General features: G+C 38.3%; 1 protein-coding gene across 1 annotated transcript in view; it reads left to right on the top strand.

The window, feature by feature from the left end:
- Positions 1–22312, top strand: part of LOC141333671 (plexin-B2-like) — a 140895-nt gene that overhangs the window by 99714 nt on the left and 18869 nt on the right. The window contains exons 3-16 of the mRNA XM_073838754.1: positions 10918–12041; positions 12550–12738; positions 12989–13117; positions 13212–13312; positions 13651–13783; positions 14354–14510; positions 17043–17154; positions 17243–17354; positions 17484–17585; positions 18075–18170; positions 18455–18542; positions 19562–19722; positions 20207–20355; positions 20449–20584. Of these exons, the coding sequence (XP_073694855.1) occupies positions 10920–12041; positions 12550–12738; positions 12989–13117; positions 13212–13312; positions 13651–13783; positions 14354–14510; positions 17043–17154; positions 17243–17354; positions 17484–17585; positions 18075–18170; positions 18455–18542; positions 19562–19722; positions 20207–20355; positions 20449–20584 (2787 nt within the window). The 5' untranslated portion in view covers positions 10918–10919. The remainder of the gene's footprint in view (positions 1–10917; positions 12042–12549; positions 12739–12988; positions 13118–13211; positions 13313–13650; positions 13784–14353; positions 14511–17042; positions 17155–17242; positions 17355–17483; positions 17586–18074; positions 18171–18454; positions 18543–19561; positions 19723–20206; positions 20356–20448; positions 20585–22312) is intronic.

Raw genomic sequence — 22312 nt, 5'->3', positions numbered from 1 at the left:
TACTAATTTTCAAAAAAACACAAAATACATGTTTGTTTTTATTTATGTATTTGTTTTTATTTATATATTTATGTATTTATTTATTTACAGTCAAAAGTTGTTTCTAATTAATTAAAAAAATTATTTACAAAAATGTTTCTAATAATTAAAAAAAAACATTAATTTCAATTACTGAAATGTACCTTATTTCTACACCGAAAAAAATAAAACACAAATTTGTTTATTTATTTTGTAGTAAAGTTGTTTCCAATTAATTTCCCCAAAATTAATTTTCAAAAAAAAAAACACATTAATTTCAATTACTGAAATTTACCATATTTCTATACTGAAAATAGATACACACACACACACACACACACATATGTATGTGTGTATATATATATATGTATATATATATATATATATATATATATACATATATATATATATATATATATATATATATATATATATGTATATATGTATATATATGTATATATATATATATATATATATATATATATATATATATATATATATATATATATATATGTGTGTGTATATATATATATATATATATATATGTGTGTGTGTGTGTGTATATATGTATATATATATATATATATATATTGTTCAATAAAAATAAAAAAAATAGCTCAATAAAATATTTTTTAAGTTGGCCTAACTAGATTATTTGCCCCCACAACTTAAAAACACATGAACAATATCACTTCTCAGCATTTATCATGAGACATTTCTAAAAAATCTCTTTTTTTGTGTTTACCACAGTCATGCATTGTCCTTTTTTTATTCCAAACTACTCCAAACTTTCTTGATTTCATGTTTAATTCAATGTGTTGCAATTAGTGACTAGGAATTTGTGAGTTAAAACCATTTCGAAGCAAACTTCTTCTGGTTTGGAATGACATTATGCTGATTAAAAAATTTGTGAATGAACTCTCCCTTTAATTAGAAATGGAGTCCACATACTTCTGTCTATGTATCATTTGTTTATTTACCCATCTGTTCATTCATTTTGCTTCTCTTCCTCCATGTAAATGCTTGTTTTCGCTCTTCTAGCTTGTAAGCGAAGCCAAGTTTGCTGACCGATAGTCTGGAATGTGGTTCGCTGTGTTATTTTGCACTCCCATCAGGGGCACGAACCCACCAGCGGACACACACAAAGACGGCCTTGTCGTGGCGGTGCCGACTCGTACTTGGCTTCCTCTGTCTCTAATTGTCTCCCGCTCTTCCTTTCCAGCAGTCTCCCTCGCAGTCTTTTGTTAACATGCTAGCACACGCGCACAATCTCTCACAGCTAGCGCTAAGTGGTAACCATCTATCCTAGCATTATTTCAAGGGCACTCTGAAGCGAACAGTTCTTTAGTATTCAATTTTGTTATATTATCACGGACCTGCCAGATAAAAGTGCTTAAAATGCTGAGTATAGCAGCGCCACATTCACGTCGAGGTTTGATTTGGGTGAAGTCGAGGCACATGGAGGTGCGAAGATGATCCCTTAACTTTGTGTGTGCGTGTGCATATTCGAGGTAATGGCTCGGGGGATCCTCTCTGTATTCTTAGCTTGTTGAAGGCGCTGAAGTGGAGAGAATTATAGATTCGGCACAATGAGCAGTCAAATTTAATCAACATGCCTGCTGTTCTCCGTGAGCCACTGGGAGAGATGACACAGCTCCACGCCACTGCCTGTGCGCATACGTGCATGCCATGAGTTTGTTTCTGTGTGGGAGACTGCAAAGGAACCAAACTTGTCAACATTTGTTAGTGTTGGAGTTATTCAGGTGTGAATGAGGCAGTGTGAAATTGGAAATGTGGACGAGTCTCGCCCTAGACCAAAGGATTGATGCTATTACCTCCTTATTTAATTCTTAGTGCATTTGTTGACCAATAGCTATCTAGACATTTTTAGGAAATAGGTTTGGGATCAGTAAGATTTTTAATGTTTATTTTTAAAGATGCCTTTTCTGCTTTTCAAGGCTATGTATATTTGATGAAAAATACAGAAAAAACAGTAGTATTGAAAAGTATTATTGCAATTTAAAATGAGAGGTTGACCGATACCGGATTTTACCGATACCGATAACTAGGTTGGACCACACTGGCCGAGACCGATTAATCGACCGATAGTTTTAAAATGGCTTCTAAATGGAAAATAAATAGTGCTCTACTATTTAAATAATAAGTAGCCTACTGAACCATATTTTGTAAATAAATTAAAATATTAATTATATATTAATCATCACAATTAGTTCAAATTTAATTTTATTTTTCAAGCAATTAAAGATTTTAACAAATTAACACACTCTAACTAGGAACAATACTTCTATTCTACAGCTTTTATCAATCTTAATGTTACAAATGGACTCATGCTGTAAAGTGTTACCATTACATCCAAAGACGGTCATCATTAAATAACTACACAAATGTCACAGTGTTGAAATTACAGACATATGGATATTGTGTACTTTCACAATTTAACTGCTTCTGTTGTAGAACATTTGTGAAGCAAAATATGTTAGTCACACATTGGACAAAAGTGTAGCACAGCATCGAGTAGAAGAACTCGCAGATATCTGGTATCACACACTGGACGAGTCGCGTTCAATTCAAGTGACGGTCTACAAGAGTTTATTTGATCACCAACTGGGCAAATGTATACTCCTTTCTCCTCTAATGCTCTCGTGCTGTATAACAAAAGACTATAGGGACTTTGCTGTATAATGAGGACCTTCTCAGACGCTCTAGCAACAGGCCTAACTCGGAAAATATATCAGCAAGGGTTTTTGCTGGTAACCGATAGTTTGTCCAATCAATTATTGGTGCCGATTAATCGGCAAAACCGATATATCGGTCGACCTCTGTTTAAAATTTCTGTTTTCTATTTTAATTTACTTGAAAACAGAATTTATCCTGTGATGCAAAGATGAATTTTCAGCATCATTAATACAGTCTTTAGTGTAGCATGATCCTTCTGAGATCATTGTAATATTCTGATTCATTATCAGTGCTGGAAACCTGTGATACTTTTTTTTAGGGTACTTTGATAAATAAAACATTAAAAAAAATAGCATTTATTTTTTTGTGATCACTAGTGTTAGTCTGATCGCTAGTGTTTTTATAGTGGTTTTTTTTGCGATCATTAATGCTAGTCTGACCACTAGTGTTTTTTTGTGGTCACTAGTGTTAGTCGGATCACTATTTTAATTATTTTTTTTGTCTGATCACCAGTAGGATTTTTGTGTGATCACTAGTGTTAATCTTATCACTAGTGTTTTTTTGTCATCATTACTTTTTGATCACTAGTTTTTTTGCAATCCTTAGTGCTAGTCAGGTCACTAGAGTGTTTTTTTTGTGGTAACTAGTGTTAGTCGGATCACTAGTGTTTTAGGTAAACTTTAGTGTTTTTCTGATTGCTTGTGTTTTTGTGATCACAAGTGTTAATCTTATCAATAATGCTTTTTTTGTGATCACTACTGTTAGTCTGATCACTAGTGTTCTTTATTTTTTTTGTGGTCACTAGTGTTAGTCTGATCACTAGTGTTCTTGTTTTTTGTGTGATCACTAGGTTTTTGTGTGAGTTTTTTGTGGCCTTTAGTGTTATTCTGATCACTAGTGTTTTTCATGGTCACTAGTGTTAGTCTGATCACTATAGGGTTTTTTGTGGGAATCTTTTCTAACAATTTATAATACAGTTCAAAGTTTGGGGTAAGGAACTTTTTTTCTTTCTTTCTTTGAAAGAAATTAATACTTAAATTGATAAAAAGTGATAGTAAAGACTTATATTGTTAGAAAGATTTCTATTTTAAATAAATGCTGTTCTTTTCAACTTTATATTCGTCAAAGAATCTTGAAAAAAACGTTCCAAAAATATTTGGCAGCACAACTGTTTCCAACATTAATAATAAATCAGCATATGATTGCTAATGATAAATAATGAAAGATAATGTGACACTGAAGACTGTAATGGCTGATGAAAATTCAGCTTTGCATTACAGAAATAAATTTTATTTTAAAGTATGTTCAAACAGAAAACTTAAGCATAAAATACTTAGCATAAAAAAAACATTAAAAATCTTACTGATCCCAAACTTTTGAATGGGAGATTAGGACACAGGCTTGTTCAATAACTTTTTAAATTCTTATTTGGGTTTATGAATATGCTTTAATTTTAAGGTTAACTGTTTTTTTCCAATGCATTGTTAGATACCAGTGTTTCCTGTGTTAGATAAGCAAAGATTTGATTTTAAAAACAGTATAATAGCTGTTAAACTATTTCTTGTTGTGATGTTAAATCTGTATTTAACCTCTCAAAGTAACCTTTCAGACCTCTTAATGATCTTAAATTAAAAAGAGGTGCTGAAGTCTGATTTTGTGTTGGCTGCGCTTTAAAATTAAATTATTATAATCTTAATTCAAGTGCTGACGGATTTTGAAAGTCAGACAGTAATCAGTGCTGAGTACTACTGTAAGGTTAACCCTGCTTTAAATGTTAAAAACATTCATTAGAAATTTAGAAAAGTAATCCAATGTAATCAGTTACATTACTTTAAAGAGGGTAACTTCTATAACAAAATTATCCCAAAAAAAAGAGGGTAACTTCTAATCTGTAATTTATTACATTTACAAAGTAACTTTTTCAACACTGTGTGGCTGTATATAGGCTGTGAAATGTAACAGCCAACATATTTTTTTGTGGACCCCCTAACACCCTTGCTGTTCCTGGTGTCCTAAGTTGCTTGAAATCATGTCAAATGGTTCATCTTAAGTCAGATATGTGACTTGGAGCACCATTCCAGTGGTTGTATTCAAGTAGTCTTTGGGACATTTCCAAATTGTCTAGAATGCAGCATGAATGCCTAAATATCCCTGTCGTTTTTGCAGATTAATGGGGATGGGCTGATATACCAAGACGTTAATGAACTCTGTCCTTAACAAGAGTCGTTTAGATTACATTAGCATAACACAGACTCTCTATCCTCATGGCTCCGTTGATTCTGCGATCTTCCACCATGCACAGCACGCTCGCGCACATGCACGCTCCGCTTTGATCCCTGCCCGTGTAACAGCAGCTGATGTGTTGCTGACAAATTGCATCAAAATTGTTTTTGAGGACATTTATGGAACTAAACTGCATTTGGGCATTCTGCACTCGAACCTGGCTTATGAAAGCCCGGGCTTCGTGTTTCACTCACTTTCATCTCCCATTCACTCTCTCTCTCCACGCCTGACAGCTGTAGAATGGAGTGATTATCTGCAGCACCAGTGATTGAGCGCAAAAAAGCAGCGCGAGAGGGAAAGACAGCAAGAGGCAGAGATTGTGATAGAGATGTTTCAGGGACGCTAATGAGGAAGAGGGTAAATTCGACTGCTTCATAAAGGCAGAAATAAAGACGGTCTGTCTAGAGGAGAGGGCAAGATGCTCTTTCTCTGTTTGTTTGTCCCCCTTCGTCCTCCTGGCGACCATCAGAGCCCTGAACTAGTTCATATCCAGCCAGAGTAATTACCTTAACCTTTGCACTCGTCTCTCACTTGATTGGGACCAGCTGGGAAGTGAACACAGTCTCCTTCGCTCTCTCTTCATCCCTCACACACACACATTCGCATGTTAGACAAGGGCATTCTTGCTATTAACCTCAATCTGTAAGTGCCTCAGTGCAGCTTTGCTCAGTCGTAAACACTTTAATTGTCCGTCCTGCATCTCTGTCCCAATTCCCCTTCGTTTTTCAGTCAAACGCCAAACACTTAATAGTAGTGTTAATTCTGTCATAACTAACTGACTAATGAAGAATGTTGACAGTCAACCCAAAATTTATTCAGACACCTTCAACATTTCTCACATTATCAGTTTATTCGCTATAGTTTAGAATATGGTAATAAAATATGACAAGATCCCAAAGGTAAACTGTGTCAGAACAAGTTCACACAAGTCAAACTAAAATGTATTCAGAAACCTTCAGAATTTCTCACATTATATACATGCATGCATACATACAGTCAACCCAAAATTTATTCAGACACCTTCAACATTTCTCACATTACCACAGTTTATTCACCATAGGTTAGACAATTGTTATAAAATATGACAAGAGCTCAGGAATTAAACTGTGTCAGAACAAATTCATCTTGATAATGTCAGATAAATATGTGACCCTGGACCACAAAACCAGTCTTAAGTCGCTGGGGTATATTTGTAGCAATAGCCAAAAATACATTGTATGGGTCAAAATTATTGATTTTTCTTTTATGCCAAAAATCATTAGGAAATTAAGTAAAGATCATGTTCCATGAAGATTTTTTGTAAAATTCCTACTATAAATATATTAAAATGTAATTTTTGATTAGTAATATGCATTGTTAAGAACTTAATTTGGACAACTTTAAAGGTGATTTTCTCAGTATTTAGATTTTTTTGCACCCTCAGATTCCAGATTTTCAAATAGATGTATCTCGGCCAAATATTGTCCTATCCTAACAAACCATACATCAATAGAAAGCTTATCTATTGAGCTTTCATATGACGTATACATCTCAGTTTTGTAAAATTTAACCTTATGACTGGTTTTGTGGTCCAGGGTCACATATGAGTTTTTTGAGATTACATTAACATCTTTATTGTATTATGAGATTTATGACTATAAATTGTTGTGTGTGTTTGTGTACACACACACATATACACACACATACGCATATATTTTTTATGGTTGAAACATCAAATGAAATGTCATTTTGTAGCGTGACCTGATTATCCTCAAAATGAAAGTGAATGGATATATTGGTTCTGAGCTCCAAGATGACAAAAATGCCATAAATGTTGTATTACAATAGTCTGTAAACTATATTTCATGTCTTCTGAAGTCATATGTTAGATATTTCTGAAGAAGGAATTAAAATGTAAGCTGTTCATTTAATTTTCATTGATACGTTGGCAAAATTCAGGTCATTGACAAAGTAATGGAGTGTGTTTTAAACTCTCATTTGAATATCTTGTTCACCACTGTTTGATACATTTGGTTAAGATGATACGTTGGGTCCTTTAAAACTATAATAATGACTCCAATCACATACACGTGCCAATGAAGGCCACGTAAGTCCACTTTGAATGTGCCGTTTGGGACAGAGCCAAAGTGAGAGGCAAATCTTCCAAGAGACTGGGATAGTTTAAATCTCCCCCTTTTACATATTCAAAGAGCCCTTTCAATACTGGCCCGATTTTACCTGTGCGTGTCCAGCCACTTGTGGTCCCTCTGATCCCAGCCTTAATTAGTCTGCCGGTCTCACCCGTCAATCATTCCGAGCCGTCCGTGGAGACATTCATTGAAAAGCAAAGGCAGAGGCGGCCATGGCAGGAGGGCAGAACCTGGCATCCCACTTTGCATTACCAAACAGCAAGTTTTAAAGGTGTGTGATTTCTATGCCAGCAGCATCAGCAAACGGAATTGCTGAAATAATGGCGGTTTTCAAGCAAGTTAGGTCTAAAACACCTGGAGAAATCTATCTGTTAGCATTGGTAAACATGCTCACTTTGAAGAGCCCTCCAAAAATTGGGCTAGTTCTACTAGATTACCTGCGCTCTGAGTTGACGAATTAGTCTGAATGAACAATATACTGTTGTTAACAGCTTACATTCTTGAATATAACTACTTTGTTACACCGTTGGCTGCCTCTACGTATAATACACATAAGCTGATACAGGAAGATGCTAGACCCAATTTAATGAGAATGAGAATTCAATATGAGGGAATATTGTAAATGATACATGAGTTAGCTGAACTTGACTGTGGAGAGAGTGAGGAAACACGCTGCTGGGGAGGGTCAAACTAAGTTTGTATGCGAGAGGGGAAGTCTGCGAGGCAGTTTGAGAGAAGATGTGGGGTTTACTATTAACTCGGCTGAGAAATTTCAGTGTAATGCCTCGCGGTAAGAGTAGTGCTGATTCAGCACTTGTCTGCTTGTGTACTGAGCTACCACTCATGTTGTTTCTTAACACAGAGAGAAGGAAAAACACACTAGTGCTGCTGATCTGGACTGCAGTACACACTCCCACTCACAACACGAGCATCAAACGCAGGCCTCCTTTCCCCCTTTCCTGTTCATACTTCTGCTGCGTTGTGAGTTCATTTACCAGCAGCTCAGGTTGAGATAGCCCTAAAGTAATTTGGAGGAAATGTGTTTGGTTTGGCTGCAGATCAGAAAAGCACTGAGAAATAAAGGAAATTCCATCTGAGCCATGCCCTTAGTTGTAAATCTGAGGAATACAGTGATATAGAAGCACACAAACAAACTTCCCACTCATTCTTGTTGAGACATTTTGAAGGGTGAGTGGTGGTCACATGACTAGGCCTCAGTGGAGCCACGTGTAGGCAGGATGTTCTGGCAATGTGTGCTTGTTTGTTTATGAGGGTAGATAAAACTAGATTTTCTGAAGATTGCGAGTGGTGTTTGGAGAGTACACCACCACAATGCCAGGGTGTTGCTGAGATGCTCTAAGTGTTTTTTTAGCAAGATCCTATGTGGTGGGGTGCTAATGACGTGGAATGAGCTACTGATGCTACCTGTTGCTATTTTCACCGCAACGCAACTCTGAATACGCTTGGAAAATAAAATACTGATATTATGACCACAGCTACTGAAAGAGCTTACAGGTGGCAGTGGATATAAGCACCATACCATTGGATTTTTTCCCACAAGGAGTGTAAACACCCCAGATGTCGAGTGAAATCCGCTCTGAGAAACTCCTTGTCAAAACAAGCGTAGGCATGTTTACATCCTGCCAGGATGGCATCTAGCATTTCTTGTCTTTGCCATTTGTAAGCTCTTTCAGTAGCTGTGGTCTACTAAAAGCCTTAAAGGCATCAGGGCTGAAGTGGAAAGAACAAAGACACAGGTGTTTAGGAAGTTTTATTCGTCCACAGGCATCTTCCCATTCTTTTCTACTCTCCCTATTACATTGCTTCTCTTGTTGCCCTTTGACTCAAAATTACAACCAAAAGCCGCACAATGTGGCATTGTATCAGTATTTTATTTTCTGAGTTGTGTATTTCGAGTTGTGTTGTGGTAAAAATAGCAACAGGTAGTGGCAGTACATCAACCATTTGATGCCATCGAAGTAATGCCACACCCCTCAGTCCAAAATATGTAAAAAATTATGCTTTCATTGGTTTTAAACTACACATTTCAGTAAGAGACATCACTTATGTTATATTAAGCCAATACTAAGTCTTAGTACCCAGGGTTCCCTTCAAGAACAGTGGTTTTTGAACTTAATACTCAGGGCTTGGCCTGAGAATGCGTTAGCAACAGAAAAGCTTGCCTTAGCATGCACCACCAGTGACTAATATTCATGTGTGTTAACATGCAAATCAAGTAGTGTGTCACAAGGCACACTGCATTCTTTTGTGATCACATGACTTGCTTAGACAGTGCTGTGTGGCACACTCAGCACAAATATCAAGTCTGTACTGAGAGACTGGTAGCATTGTTGCTGTTAATAATTTAGTCCTGTGTTTGGAGGGGAAGGGGGGGTTGCCAGTCTAAATATTCATAATGAAACTTGACGATTTGCCAGAACCTATCCTTCCTGTCAGTTTTCTAAAGCTGTACAGTCCAGACAAATCACCCATGTGCTCTGAATCAGCAGCAAAGACCGCCTCCTGTTAACAGTTAACACTAGACTCTCTCACACACAAGCATAATTTAACACACTCCCCCCACAGTAACCTCTAATCTCATTGCAAACCCTGCACGCCTGAGCTCTGACAGACACTAAGTAAAGAGAAAAATCCCGTCACTTCTGCCCTGCCTCATACCTCGTCTCTGGAGTCCCGTCATTAAAGCCAATAAGAGCTGTAATATCCGCTAAACTCTTAGCATGAATTCTTTATGAGCTCTGGGCGCAGGATCGTGGTGTCTGAGAGACTCCTGCCATTCGATTTGCAATGAAAGTATTTGCTTTGGCAATCTAAACATCACAGTCAGTTATGTGGAAGTCCACTCCAGAGGATTGTCGCCACGTTTAGGCAAATAAGATTGAGTTCCTGGGAGTGGAATTCTGGGGAGTGATGGAGTGGTCAGGAATATTGAGCGACTACGGTTAATATTTCATCTCCTCAACTACTTTGGCAACTACTTTGGAAGCTTGATGAAGATCTAAAATTAGCTCTAGAATGTTCATGCAAGATTAGATCTTCCTGTCTAACACAATAACTTTGCATGCCGTGCTGGTTATTATAGGGGTTGTTTACAGGAAGGAGGACAGGATTGTTTGGCCCACCTGCTGAGGTTGTACCCATAATTCATTGAGCCACCTTCTGTTATGCTGGAATCAGGCCGCCATGTGATTGCTTTGATGAGCGTTTGACTTCCGCCCCAGTGTTTTTAGGACCTGCTCAAGTGCTGTGGGGATGGAAGAAAAGGAGAATGAAAGGAGTGCAGGGGTGGAGGACGAGCTTCTTTAGAAATGCTTCGCTTGTATCTGAGTGTCAAATCACGCAGCCATCTGCAACCCCTTTGAGGGAAGGGTAGAGAGGCCTGATCGATTTTTCTTTTAACTTAGTCTTTGTTGGTAGCACTTTTGACGAGTGCTTACTTCGCTATAGTATAATGATGCATACCAAAGAAATCCTCCGGCTTCCAAAAAGGCGTAAGTTTTCAAGGGTGAATTTATTAGTGATGCCTGCTAAGGCAAGCATCTCTGTTGGGTCAATGACAAATAAGATAAGTTTAAAACCCATGCTCCAAGTTTTTAGCAATGTATTCTATGTATTCACGCTGGATTCATGCACACTTGAAAAACTTTTTTCCACAAATACAAAGTAAAACAGCTTCCTTCTAGATCTAGACAACTTTTGCACAGGCATGTAACTTGGTTGCTACTCTCTTATGTGATAAATATCTTGTTTTCTTTCTTTCTCTCTCAAGAGATGGCGTGGAGGCCCCTGGCAGTGTTGTCCCTGCTGCTGTGTTTTGGCTCATCTTGCTGTGATGATATTAAAGATCATTTCTTGTCTGATACCATCATCAACAATGTCATTCAGGACCCTCAAACTGGCCGAATTTACCTGGGTGCCATAAATAACATCTATCAGCTGAACTACGACCTGCAGAAGGAGAGCAGTGCTGTAACAGGCCCTAAGAATGACAACCCACACTGCACCCCACCAATCACTGCACAGTGCACTGATGCAAAGGAAATTAACAACATCAACAAACTCCTGCTTATTAACCCTGCCAACGGCACCTTGATTGTTTGTGGAAGCCTTTTTAGAGGCATCTGCTCTTTGGTAAACCTTAACAGTGTGGACAAACCAGTGTACTACAGTGATACCAAAGGCGAGAAGACGTATGTAGCCAGCACAGAAGAGTCGGTCGCTGTAGTGGGAGTAATTTCTTATTTTATAGATGCTAATACTAATGCTAACCTCAGCGTATTTCTAGTGGGGAAGGGCTATGGTAGCTCGGACAGTTCGAAACTCATCAGCACCCGATTGCTGCAGGAGCATGAAGAAATGGATGTCTTTGAGAACATGGTTGAAGCTTCCACTGTGCAAGCTAGTCCTTTCGTCCAGCGCTACCTCCACGACTTTCGCCATGCTTTCAAGCACAACGGCTATATCTATTTCCTGTTCTCACGCACTCCGGGTACCAGCGACAGCAGGAAGATCACATTTATAGCACGCCTGTGTGAGAATGACCATCATTATTACTCCTACACCGAACTTCAGCTCAACTGCTCCAACAGCGCTGAACAACAGGAGAACAAGTACAACAAGGTCCAAGCAGCGTATCTGGCCAAACCGGGACAGGTTTTGGCTGGGGCTATCACCCCTACGAATCCCAATGATAAGGTTCTATTTGCGGTGTTCAGCGCAGATGAGGATGGCGGAAAATCAGCCTTGTGCATGTACCCACTCAGCAGCATTAACGCCAGGCTTGAGGAGGTGATTGAGTCCTGCTACATTGGAGAAGTGGAGGATGAGAAACCAAAGACTGTCTATTCACCCTACATCTCCAAGACCGAGGCCATCTGCAAGACCAAAAGAGACGTAAGTTGTTGTGCTATTTCAATTTTTTTCCATGTTGTGTGGTGTTTTATGACCCCTCTGAGGCACCATTAATTCAGAGCTAGTGCTATTGCCGGTTTAGAGATGTTTTGACTGGCTAGCTGTCTAGGAACCAGTTTGCTTTACCAGCTAGAGAGCCACAACAGAGCCAGGTCTTACGTCACTGAAAATGTCTAATCGCCAATACATCCCAAACAAGCCTAAAATCAACAATGGCTTTGCGAACCTACATATCCAAACATGGCGAATCCAACATGTTCATGTTTCATGTTTCTGTTCATCTTGTTGGTCACGTTAACCCTGCTCCTAGACCCTAGCTCAGAGAATGTTTTGGTGCTACCGACAAACCACTTTTCCTGGTTCCGAGCTGGTGCTTTGGGTGTCGAAGGACAAAGAACTGATTTGAAACTAGGGTCTGGCTCCGGGCCAGCACTCGAATGCCTTTGTATAAAAAGGGGTATGAATGTGCTGTGTCTTTTTGTCCCAACAGAAGGACATGGTGAAGGGATATAAATGTGGCGCAGAGTTCCTGCCGTCTCCACTGGCCAGTAAACCTGAGTACGCTCTGGCTGTCAAACCTATCTTCACCCGAAATGACATGTTGACAGCTGTAGCTGTGGCGGTGGAGAATGAGCACACTGTGGCATTTTTGGGAACCAGTGGAGCAGATGTCTTAAAGGTAAGTCCCATTCCAGGGTCTGGTTTCTACCCTCTTTAAATTTCACTGAAGCTCTTGTGGTTTGACTGCTGTGGTGGTCTGGCTTAGTGGGTTACAAAAACCCAAAAAGGAATGATTTATGAGCTACAACCACTTAACCCTAAGACTTGCTTTAGAAACATTTATGTATATCTTTATGTATTGTATTTACTTGTAAGTTGCTTTGCATAAGAGCATTTGCCAAATGAATAAATTAACTTTGTGCTTGCAGGTGCATCTTGATCCCAACCAAACTTACCTTTATAGCAAGATTCAAGGGGAACGTACAGATGGTGAGGTGAACAAAAACCTGTTTTTTAATTCAACTTTGGACATCTTGTACATCACCACTGGCAAAAAGGTTTGTTTATGAACAGATCCACAACTCATATATCATTTTGAGTCAACAGAGATTATCCACCGGATAAAACCTAATTGTTTTTTCTTTTGCATAGATTACCAAAGTGCCAGTGCAGGCCTGTGAGCAGAAGCATGACTGTCACTCATGTGTCACCCAGCGGGACCCATATTGTGGCTGGTGTGTGTTGGAAGGCCGGTAAGTCTGTTAAGACTCATTTTATTACCAAATGTGCAACATCAGTTGGGCATTCTTGTTCAGTAAAGGACAGGAAAAGTAATAACACTGTCACATGACTACAGTTTGATATTTCAAATAAACCAAGACCCATGGCTCCTATGGGTCATGTGACTTCCATCCCTATTAAAGTATGTTATAGAACAGAAAACAGTTTAGAAACTGTTAAAAGTATGGTGTAAGTCTTAAAGTTGTTTGTTTCTTTCACAGAGAGCTATGTGGTAGATATCTGTGTGCAGTCCAGTTAAAGTGAATGCAGTATGGCTCATTACCCATGTTTGTCTGCTTTTCTCTTGCAGTTGTACCAGGAAAAAGGATTGTCGCAAAGGAGCAGGAGAGAATGCCTGGTTGTGGAGTCCAAAACAAACATGTGTAACTATTCAGTCCTTTGAGCCCCCCAACATCAGCTGCAAGAAAACAGAGCGTACAAAGGTACTAAAGCATAACACGTGCACAAACACACACACTGTGATATGGTTTGCAGGTATATCAAACCCAAACCTCTTAAGGATTGACTCCGGATTGATATTTACTGGCTGTAACAGATGTGAGTCTAATCCTTTTTTCATGAGCTGACATGATAAAGTTACTAAACAAGGCATCTGAAACTATCATTTCATACCACGTGAACACACAGAGCACTTTCCATGCATTTCTAATATGTCTCAGAAGAAACTCAAGTGGCCATGGTTGATTGAAGAGGCTTCCTGTATACTGTAATTAACTTCCTGGATCAGTGGTAATGAATAAAGGCTGTATACTTCTAACTTGTTTACTGTTTGCTGAAATCAATATTATTTAATATTGCATGTTTCAAGGAAAATACAGTTGTGCAAAACTTGGAAAGTCAGAATTTTAACATTTTGGACTGCTTAGCACTAAATATTCAATATTTAAAAACTACAAACTAGAAAACCAGTAAGTTCACTGTTCAAAATGTGTGAGAATTTATATTGTTCACAGTTTTTTTTCCCTAAACTCTTTTTTGGTTTAAACTTTCAGGTGATGATTGACATCCCCTCCCTTCCCAGTATCAGCAGTCCTGATAGTCTTACCTGTGAGTTTGATGACTACAGAAGTTCCGCAATTATGGAAGGCATGCAGGTCATCTGTTATCTCCCGACCTCTGAGAACATACCGCCCACACCTGAGACACAAGGTGAGAGCATCCCGTTTGCCTTTAACTTTAATAATCGCCTACTGTGAAGCTGTCCTCTCGCTGCCTCCTTTACTCATTGAACAAACAGATGGTGTTTGTCTCACAGTATGTCTGAAAATTATGTCAGGCATGAATAGTTTTTCATTTCTTTATGTTTGTAATTTGCTAGCCTTGTAGTTTTTAATTTGGAGACTGATCAGATGAAACAGTTACACTGAAGCTAAATCTATTAGATAGATTCTGAAGTTTAACTTATTCATTCTAGATATACAGAAGCTTTTATCAGGTCCTTCTTTCCTTGGGAATCAAACCCATGACCCTTGCTTTATCTAGCACATATTGAGTTCTAGAAATTCAGAATAGGTTGCATGAAATATTCCTGCCACAAAGTTGATATGAATTTCCCATAATTGTAGAGTTACAGGTGCTAGCACCTGTTAAGGCTTGAGTTCAGAATTGTACATATAAAATGCTCTTGCCTAAAAATGCATATGATTCATGATTCTAGAATTACAGAATTTTTTATCAGGTCAGACTTTCCTTGGGAATCGAACCCATGACCTTGTTGTATCTAGCACCTGTTGAGTTCTAGAAATTCATAATTGGTTTTATTAAATATTCCTTCCTAAAAGCTTATATGATTCCAATTTCACATAATTTTAGAGTTGCATAAGCTTTAATCTAGTCATCCTTTTCTTGGGAATCAAACCCCATTACCTTGAAGTTGCTAGCACCTTTTGAGCCATAGAAATTTTGAATTATTCTGCCTGTTATGAAAATGTCTTGCCTAAAGTTTTATATGAATCCAATTTTGCATGATTTTAGAGTTGACAAAAGCCGACAAAAGCCGATATGATTTCCATTTCCCATGATTCTAGAGTGACAGAAGCTTTTATTAAGTTATGCTTTTCTTGGGAATCAAACCCATGACCTTAGAGTATCTATTGAGTTCTAGAAATTCATAATTACTCGAATAAAATATTCCTGTCTAAAATCTGATATGATTACAAGTTCACATGATTTTAGAGTTATAGAAGCTTTTATCAAGTCATGTTTTTCTTGGGAATCGAAACCCATGACCTTGGCGTATCTAGCACCTACTGAGTTGTAGAAATTCAGAATTGGTCATATGAAATATTCCTGTCTAAAAGCTGATATGATTCCCATTTCCCATGATTCTAGAGTTACAGAAGCTTTTTTCAAGTCATATTTTTCTTGGTAATCGAACCCTTGACCTTGACGTATCTAGCACCTATTGAGTTGTAGAAATTCAGAATTGGTTGTATGAAATATTCCTTCTTAAAAGCTGGTACGATTCCAATTTTGCATGATTCTAGAGTTACAGAAGCTATTATCAAGTCATGCTTTTCTTGGGAATCGAACCCATGAGCTTGAAGTTGCTAGCACCTTTTGAGCCATAGAAGTTCAGAAGTAGCCATGTGAGTTGCTCTTGTCTAAAAACTGATATGATTCCTATTTCCCATGATTCTAGAATTACAGAAATTATACACGGTTGTGCTTTCCTTGGGAATCATACCTATAACCTTGGTGCATCTAGGAGCTATTCAGGGCTAGAAATTTTGAATTGTTCACATGAAATACTCCTGCCTAAAAGCTGATTTGATTCCCATTAGAGTGCGGATCGGGCCGCATTTTTCTGTCCGAGCCCGGCCCGCGTCCGACAGAGCAGTAACCGAGCCCGACCCGAACCCGACAGGCATTAAGATATTTATGTCCGAGCCCGATCCCAGCCCGACACACGGGGCAAAAAGCGCTGTTATAACACAGGCGCACTATCGCGCTGATGTAACCGAGCCCGACCCGAACCCGAGCATCCTTTCTAAATATCTGTCCGAACCCGGCCCGGCCCGTCGGGTTCCGTCGGGTACCGTCGGGCTCGGCTCGGGTATCCATCCTCTAATTCCCATTTCCCATGATTTGAATTGTTACAAAAGCTTATATCAGGTTGTGCTTTCCTTGATAATCAAACCCATAACCTTAACCATATCTAGCACCTCTTGAACTCAAGAAATTCAATATTGTCCAGATTAAAACTGGTATGATTCCCATTTGCTATGATTCCATAGTTACAAAAGCTTTTATAAGGTCGTGCTTTCTTTGGGAATCGAACCAATGACCTCTGTGTATCTAACTCCTTTTAAGCTTTAGAAATTCAAAACTGGCCATATTAAATACTCATGCCTATAATCTGATATGATTCCTATTTCCCATGATTCTAAAGTTACAAAACTTTGTATTAGTTTGTGCTTTCTTTGGGAGTCAAACTCATGGCTTTGGTGAATCTAGAACCCCTTGAGCTCTAGAAATTCAAAATTGATCACAATATATACATGATTCCCATGATTCTATAGTTAAAAAAGCTTTTTTTCAGATTGTGCTTTCTATTGGAAGCGAACCTATGCCCTTGGCTTATCTAGCGCCTCTGGAGCTTTAAAAATTCAAAACTGGCTGTATGAATTACTACTGCCTGAAAGCTTATATGATTCCCATTTCCCATATGCATTTGTGCAGATTTTGTGGCAGTGCCAGTAAAGATCACGGTAAATGACGGCATTGAAGTGGCATCCAGTACATTTGACTTCTACAACTGTGCAGCAGTGGTGAAGAGATCGGAGAATACACCGTGAGTATCAGCCAGTGTTTTAAAATGTGTACTCCCTGTAGCATTTCTTTAGATCAGTCTTTTAATTGGCCAGTTGTGTGTTCTGCAGATGCATTGCATGTGTGACCAGTAAGTGGGGCTGCCAATGGAATACTCAAGATCACACATGCAGTGATAGAGATGACACTGTCACGGGTAATCATATCATCCAACACATGGAGGTGAGTCATGTTAAGATGAATGCATGCATATATAAATTAATATGCCTGTTGGTGCTTTAATATATGGTGACCGATCATCTTGTTGTGACAAAAGATGACTAAAACTGCTTTTTTTAATGATTCTTGCAGAATGACAAGTGTCCTCAGTTTGAGATCCCAGAACCTCTGCTTATTCCTGTTGGAATTAAAACCGCCATTCAGTTTCAGGGAAAAAATTTGGATGAATATAGGGTAAAATACATGCATTACCTCTTATTGTATGTTGAGTGGCTATTAAGTTTATTATATTAGTGTATATGGGAATATGCTAGAGTATATCCTTAAGTTTCATTCATAATTTTTTGATCATCGGTTGGACATTATGGCATTATGCTTACTAAATACTGTACATGAATTAACATAAGGTATTGATTTAATTAAGTTTAAATTATTTTACACTCTATGAAAAGTCTGTAAAAATAGGGCCTGTTCTACTGTGTTATGGAATTTCCATTTTTTTGCTAGTTTGATGTCTCTTATATCATTTTATACGCTACTCCCAAAAAATACATAATTTATCACAGAACCATAACATTGACCAATCAAAATCAAATATTTCAGAGAGCAATAAAGATGCAATAAAGAGTCTCGGTGAGGCTATTTGTCAGCATGGTTTTTATAGTAAAATGCCTATTTTTAGAGTCTGCATAAACAGCACTACTCTTTCTTCATCTCTCTCAGGGCAAAACCTTTCAGATCGGCACTGAGCTCATGAAACAGGTGGGCGAGGTGACTGTGGAGGCTGATGGGTCAAAGTACAGTTTTGAGGGATATGAGGTCAGTACACTGCTTCTATTATGTCTCCCTCACTTTCTGCTTCTCTGTTCACACATTGATTTGTTTCTGGAGTTTGAGCACCAGCCAATATAACATTCACAGCTATTGAGCTGCACGTGTGTGTAGGGCTCAGTCCTATGTGGGCGTAACAAACACATAGCGATCGGGTTTACAAAGACATCATGTTGGCAGGGGAGAATTTGCACAAAGTTGTTCCAGATGCAGTGATGTGTTTGTCTGTATCTGTCTGTGTTTAATGATGCTTTCTGTTGTTTTTATGCCAGTTTGAATTTGACAAAGAGCCAGAGGTGAATGTGACGTTCTACGTAAAGGATAAAGCCACGGACAGGAAGATTGACAGCACCCTCAGAGGTATATTTAAATGAACTTTCATCATCATAACTTGGAGAAGCTGTAGTAAACATGTAAATCGTAAAGATGAGAAAAAGTTGTGTAAACACATCTGATAAACCTTAAAATAGAATAACATATGTTATATATCACTGGCATCTTGGAGATTGATCTTTTAAGACCTTGTTTTTATATCTAACTACAGATGTTTTAGACATGTTTAGCAGATGAGCACAAATTTACATTTTTGAAAATTATAACATAAAAACATAAAAGTATTAAAGGGTAGTTCACCCAAAAAGGTAATTAATTCTGTAATTAATAACTCGCCCTCATGTCATTTAAAACCTGTAAGACTCATCTTCGAAGCACAAATTAAATTATTTTTGATGAAATCCGAGAGCTTTCTGACCCTGCATAGACTGCAACACAACTGACACGTTCAAGGCCCAGAAAATATCTTAATTTGTGTTCCAAAGATGAACAAAGTTCTTGCAGGTTTGGAATGACATGAGGGTGAGTAATTAATAACAGAATTTTAATTTTTCTAAATATTCTATTAATCACATGTAGCTAGCAAATGTACATCATCCAGGTGCCTGTTGAAGTTGAAGTCATTTTGAAAGTGCTCATCTGCTAAACATGTCTGAACATGAACTAGCCCTTCAAGCTATATTCCAAAACAAAGTCATCTACATTACATTAAAGCCAATATCTTTTAAAATGCTTAACTGCCAGCCTACATATTCTGAGCAGTGTTTATCTGCCACAAAAACAATGAGGATCTCATTTGGACAGCTTATTGACAGCGTCAAAAATCTTTGCACTAAATGTGACTAATAAATCACCACATACAACAATAAACAGCCTAATTTGCATAACTCACAATTTCCGAAAAACAGTGTTTAATGGAATGTTCATTTCTCTACAAAACAAAAAGACTAGAGGAACTTTGTTTCGAAGCATATTTTGTTAAAGATGATGAATTCAGTGTCAGTTCTGTGAATTGTTGTTTTGTTTTCCTCCATTTTTCTACCTAGTGGTGCTCTACAACTGTTCGGTTAGACGTGAGGACTGCAGTCTGTGTAAAAACGCAGATCGGAAGTATAACTGCGTGTGGTGCGACACCACAAAATCCTGCATCTACAGAGACCTATGCATCAAGGAGTCGGAGCACTGTCCTCCTCCAAAGATCACTGACGTGAGGGCAATTTTTCATGTCTTTCTTCTCTCGATAGTGCCACTTGATCCAATTTTAAACTTTCCTAACACTAGTTACAGTCACACTTCAAGCTAAGCTCAAAATGCATTACGAATCTCGGTTCAAATGCAGTTCATAAATTTCTACTCTTCATCTTCTCTTTCATATTCTCTAGAAAGCACCATTTCTTTTCATCCTCCTCTTCATTTTTCATGCCTAAATGATATATAGATGGCTGCGCTGGTAGTTGCAAACTCAGTCTCTCACTCTAGTGTTTTGTTGAATCCATCTGAGACGCTAATGATCGCGCCGCCTGCGCCTGATGGTGTTTTATTATTTGTCATCTGGCGAATGATTTTCTCCCAAGCAGCTGGATCACTCAAGGGCACAATGGTTATGGGTGATCTTTGTAGCTCTCTAGTTTATAGTTTTGACTATTATAGGCCTGTTTTAACTGTGCTGTGCTGTTCTGCTTTCATTCCAGATTGTTCCTCGGTATGGGCCGATGAATGGACAAATCTCTGTCACTATAAAAGGCTCTAACTTGGGCATCAAGCCGGAGGACATTAAGAGAATCACCGTGGCTGGGGTGCCATGTACTCATCAGCCGGAGAAATACTCCGTCAGTACCAGGTACAGCGTAACTTTTGAACAGTGGTGTTTGATTTTACCTTTGGTTGTGTAGAGCATTTAAAACATCATTTTGTTCTGCCTGTGTTTTTTCAGTGTTGTGTGCGAGATTGGGTCTTTCCCCCCAGAACCCCCTGTAGACCTGCCCAGTGAGCACAGCCAAGTCGGGGCAGTGGAAGTGGAGGTGGACGGAGGGAGAACCGGACGGTCGGAGGTGTTATTCACATACAGGGTAACTGCTTCCTTTATGATGAAACCTTTGTGGCTGTTTAGTTTCCTCAATCCTTTTTGCCTTTCTTTATGTACATTTTCTATGCAAATTGCACCAGCTGTTGATCCAGTCTGATTAATTCTAGTTATTTCTGGTCAAGCTATAGTTAACCAGCAAAATGTAGTTAGTAAAGATGACTGACCAAGGAAATCTTGCTATTTAAAGAAGACATCGGATCACTTTTACATTCCCTAAAAAAATATCAGTTATCAAGCCGTTTTGATTTTCTGAGCAGTATGATGTCATATTGCTCAGGTCCCGCCCACGTCTGCTGACAGACTTACCCGTATTAGCATATTTCTGCCCCTCACCCAGATGTATGCTGTCTGCCTATTGAGTTCTAGAAATTCAGAATTGGTTGTATGAAATATTCCTTCTTAAAAGCTGACACGATTCCAATTTTGCATGATTCTAGAGTTACAGAAGCTTTTATCAAGTCATGCTTTTCTTGGGAATCGAACCCATGAGCTTGAAGTTGCTAGCACCTTTTGAGCCATAGAAGTTCAGAAGTAGCCATGTGAGTTGCTCCTGTCTAAAAACTGATATGATTCCTATTTCCCATGATTCTAGAATTACAGAAATTATACACGGTTGTGCTTTCCTTGGGAATCATACCTATAACCTTGGTGCATCTAGGAGCTATTCAGGGCTAGAAATTTTGAATTGTTCACATGAAATACTCCTGCCTAAAAGCTGATTTGATTCCCATTTCCCATGATTTGAGTTGTTACAAAAGCTTATATCAGGTTGTGCTTTCCTGGATAATCAAACCCATAACCTTAACCATATCTAGCACCTCTTGAACTCAAGAAATTCAATATTGTCCAGATTAAAACTGGTATGATTCCCATTTGCTATGATTCTATAGTTACAAAAGCTTTTATAAGGTCGTGCTTTCTTTGGGAATCGAACCCAATGACCTTAGCAAATCTATCATCTCTAAAACTCTAGAAATTCAAAATTTTACAGACTTACAGACTTACCCGTATTAGCATATTTCTGCCCCTCACCCAGATGTATGCTGTCTGCCATTTTGTCCGCGACAACGTCTTGTAAGCAGTGCAGGTGTTTTGTATTTGGATGTAAAAGTGAACATAAGAGATTTCATTTTCTCCCGACATCAGAGTCACTGAGGATGCAGTGGATTAGTTTTATTTTTGTTCCACAAAAATGGATAAGAGGGGCAGGGTGAGCAGAGCTCATTATGATTTAAAGAGACATGCACCAAAGTCGGTCGCTATGAACAGAGCTGTTTTTGTGGAGGTAAAAAGGTGCTGTTTTACATGACCATTGAGGAATTTTAACCAAAGTATGTTGTGGACGTTTCATTAAGACCCTAAAGAATCATACCACCTTGTGGATAATGGGTATCCGATGTCCCCTTTAAAAGTTTATTTAAAGTTTTTTTGTTAATGAATATTCCAGTGTAAGGGGGAAACCTTTGTTTTCATTCTTTAAAATGTACTTTTAAGTGGTTAGTCAGTTGTTTAGTTATTTATTTTATATAGATTTAGTTTAGTGTTTATCTTTCTTTCTTTCTCTTTCATTTTTTCCAAGCAGAATATTCAGTTTTAATTTGAATGACAGTGATAAAAATCCATTCACTCTTTTTTTTAATTCCTAAAAAACCTAAACACTCTGTTATGAAGCTGTTTTGATTAGGCCCCGCCCACGACTGCTGACAGAGTG

This window comes from Garra rufa, chromosome 4, assembly GCF_049309525.1.
Source record: "Garra rufa chromosome 4, GarRuf1.0, whole genome shotgun sequence".
Classification (NCBI taxonomy): Eukaryota; Metazoa; Chordata; class Actinopteri; order Cypriniformes; family Cyprinidae; genus Garra; species Garra rufa.
The sequence above is the reverse complement of the archived record's forward strand: the minus strand, read 5'-3'. Positions and strand labels throughout refer to the sequence as shown.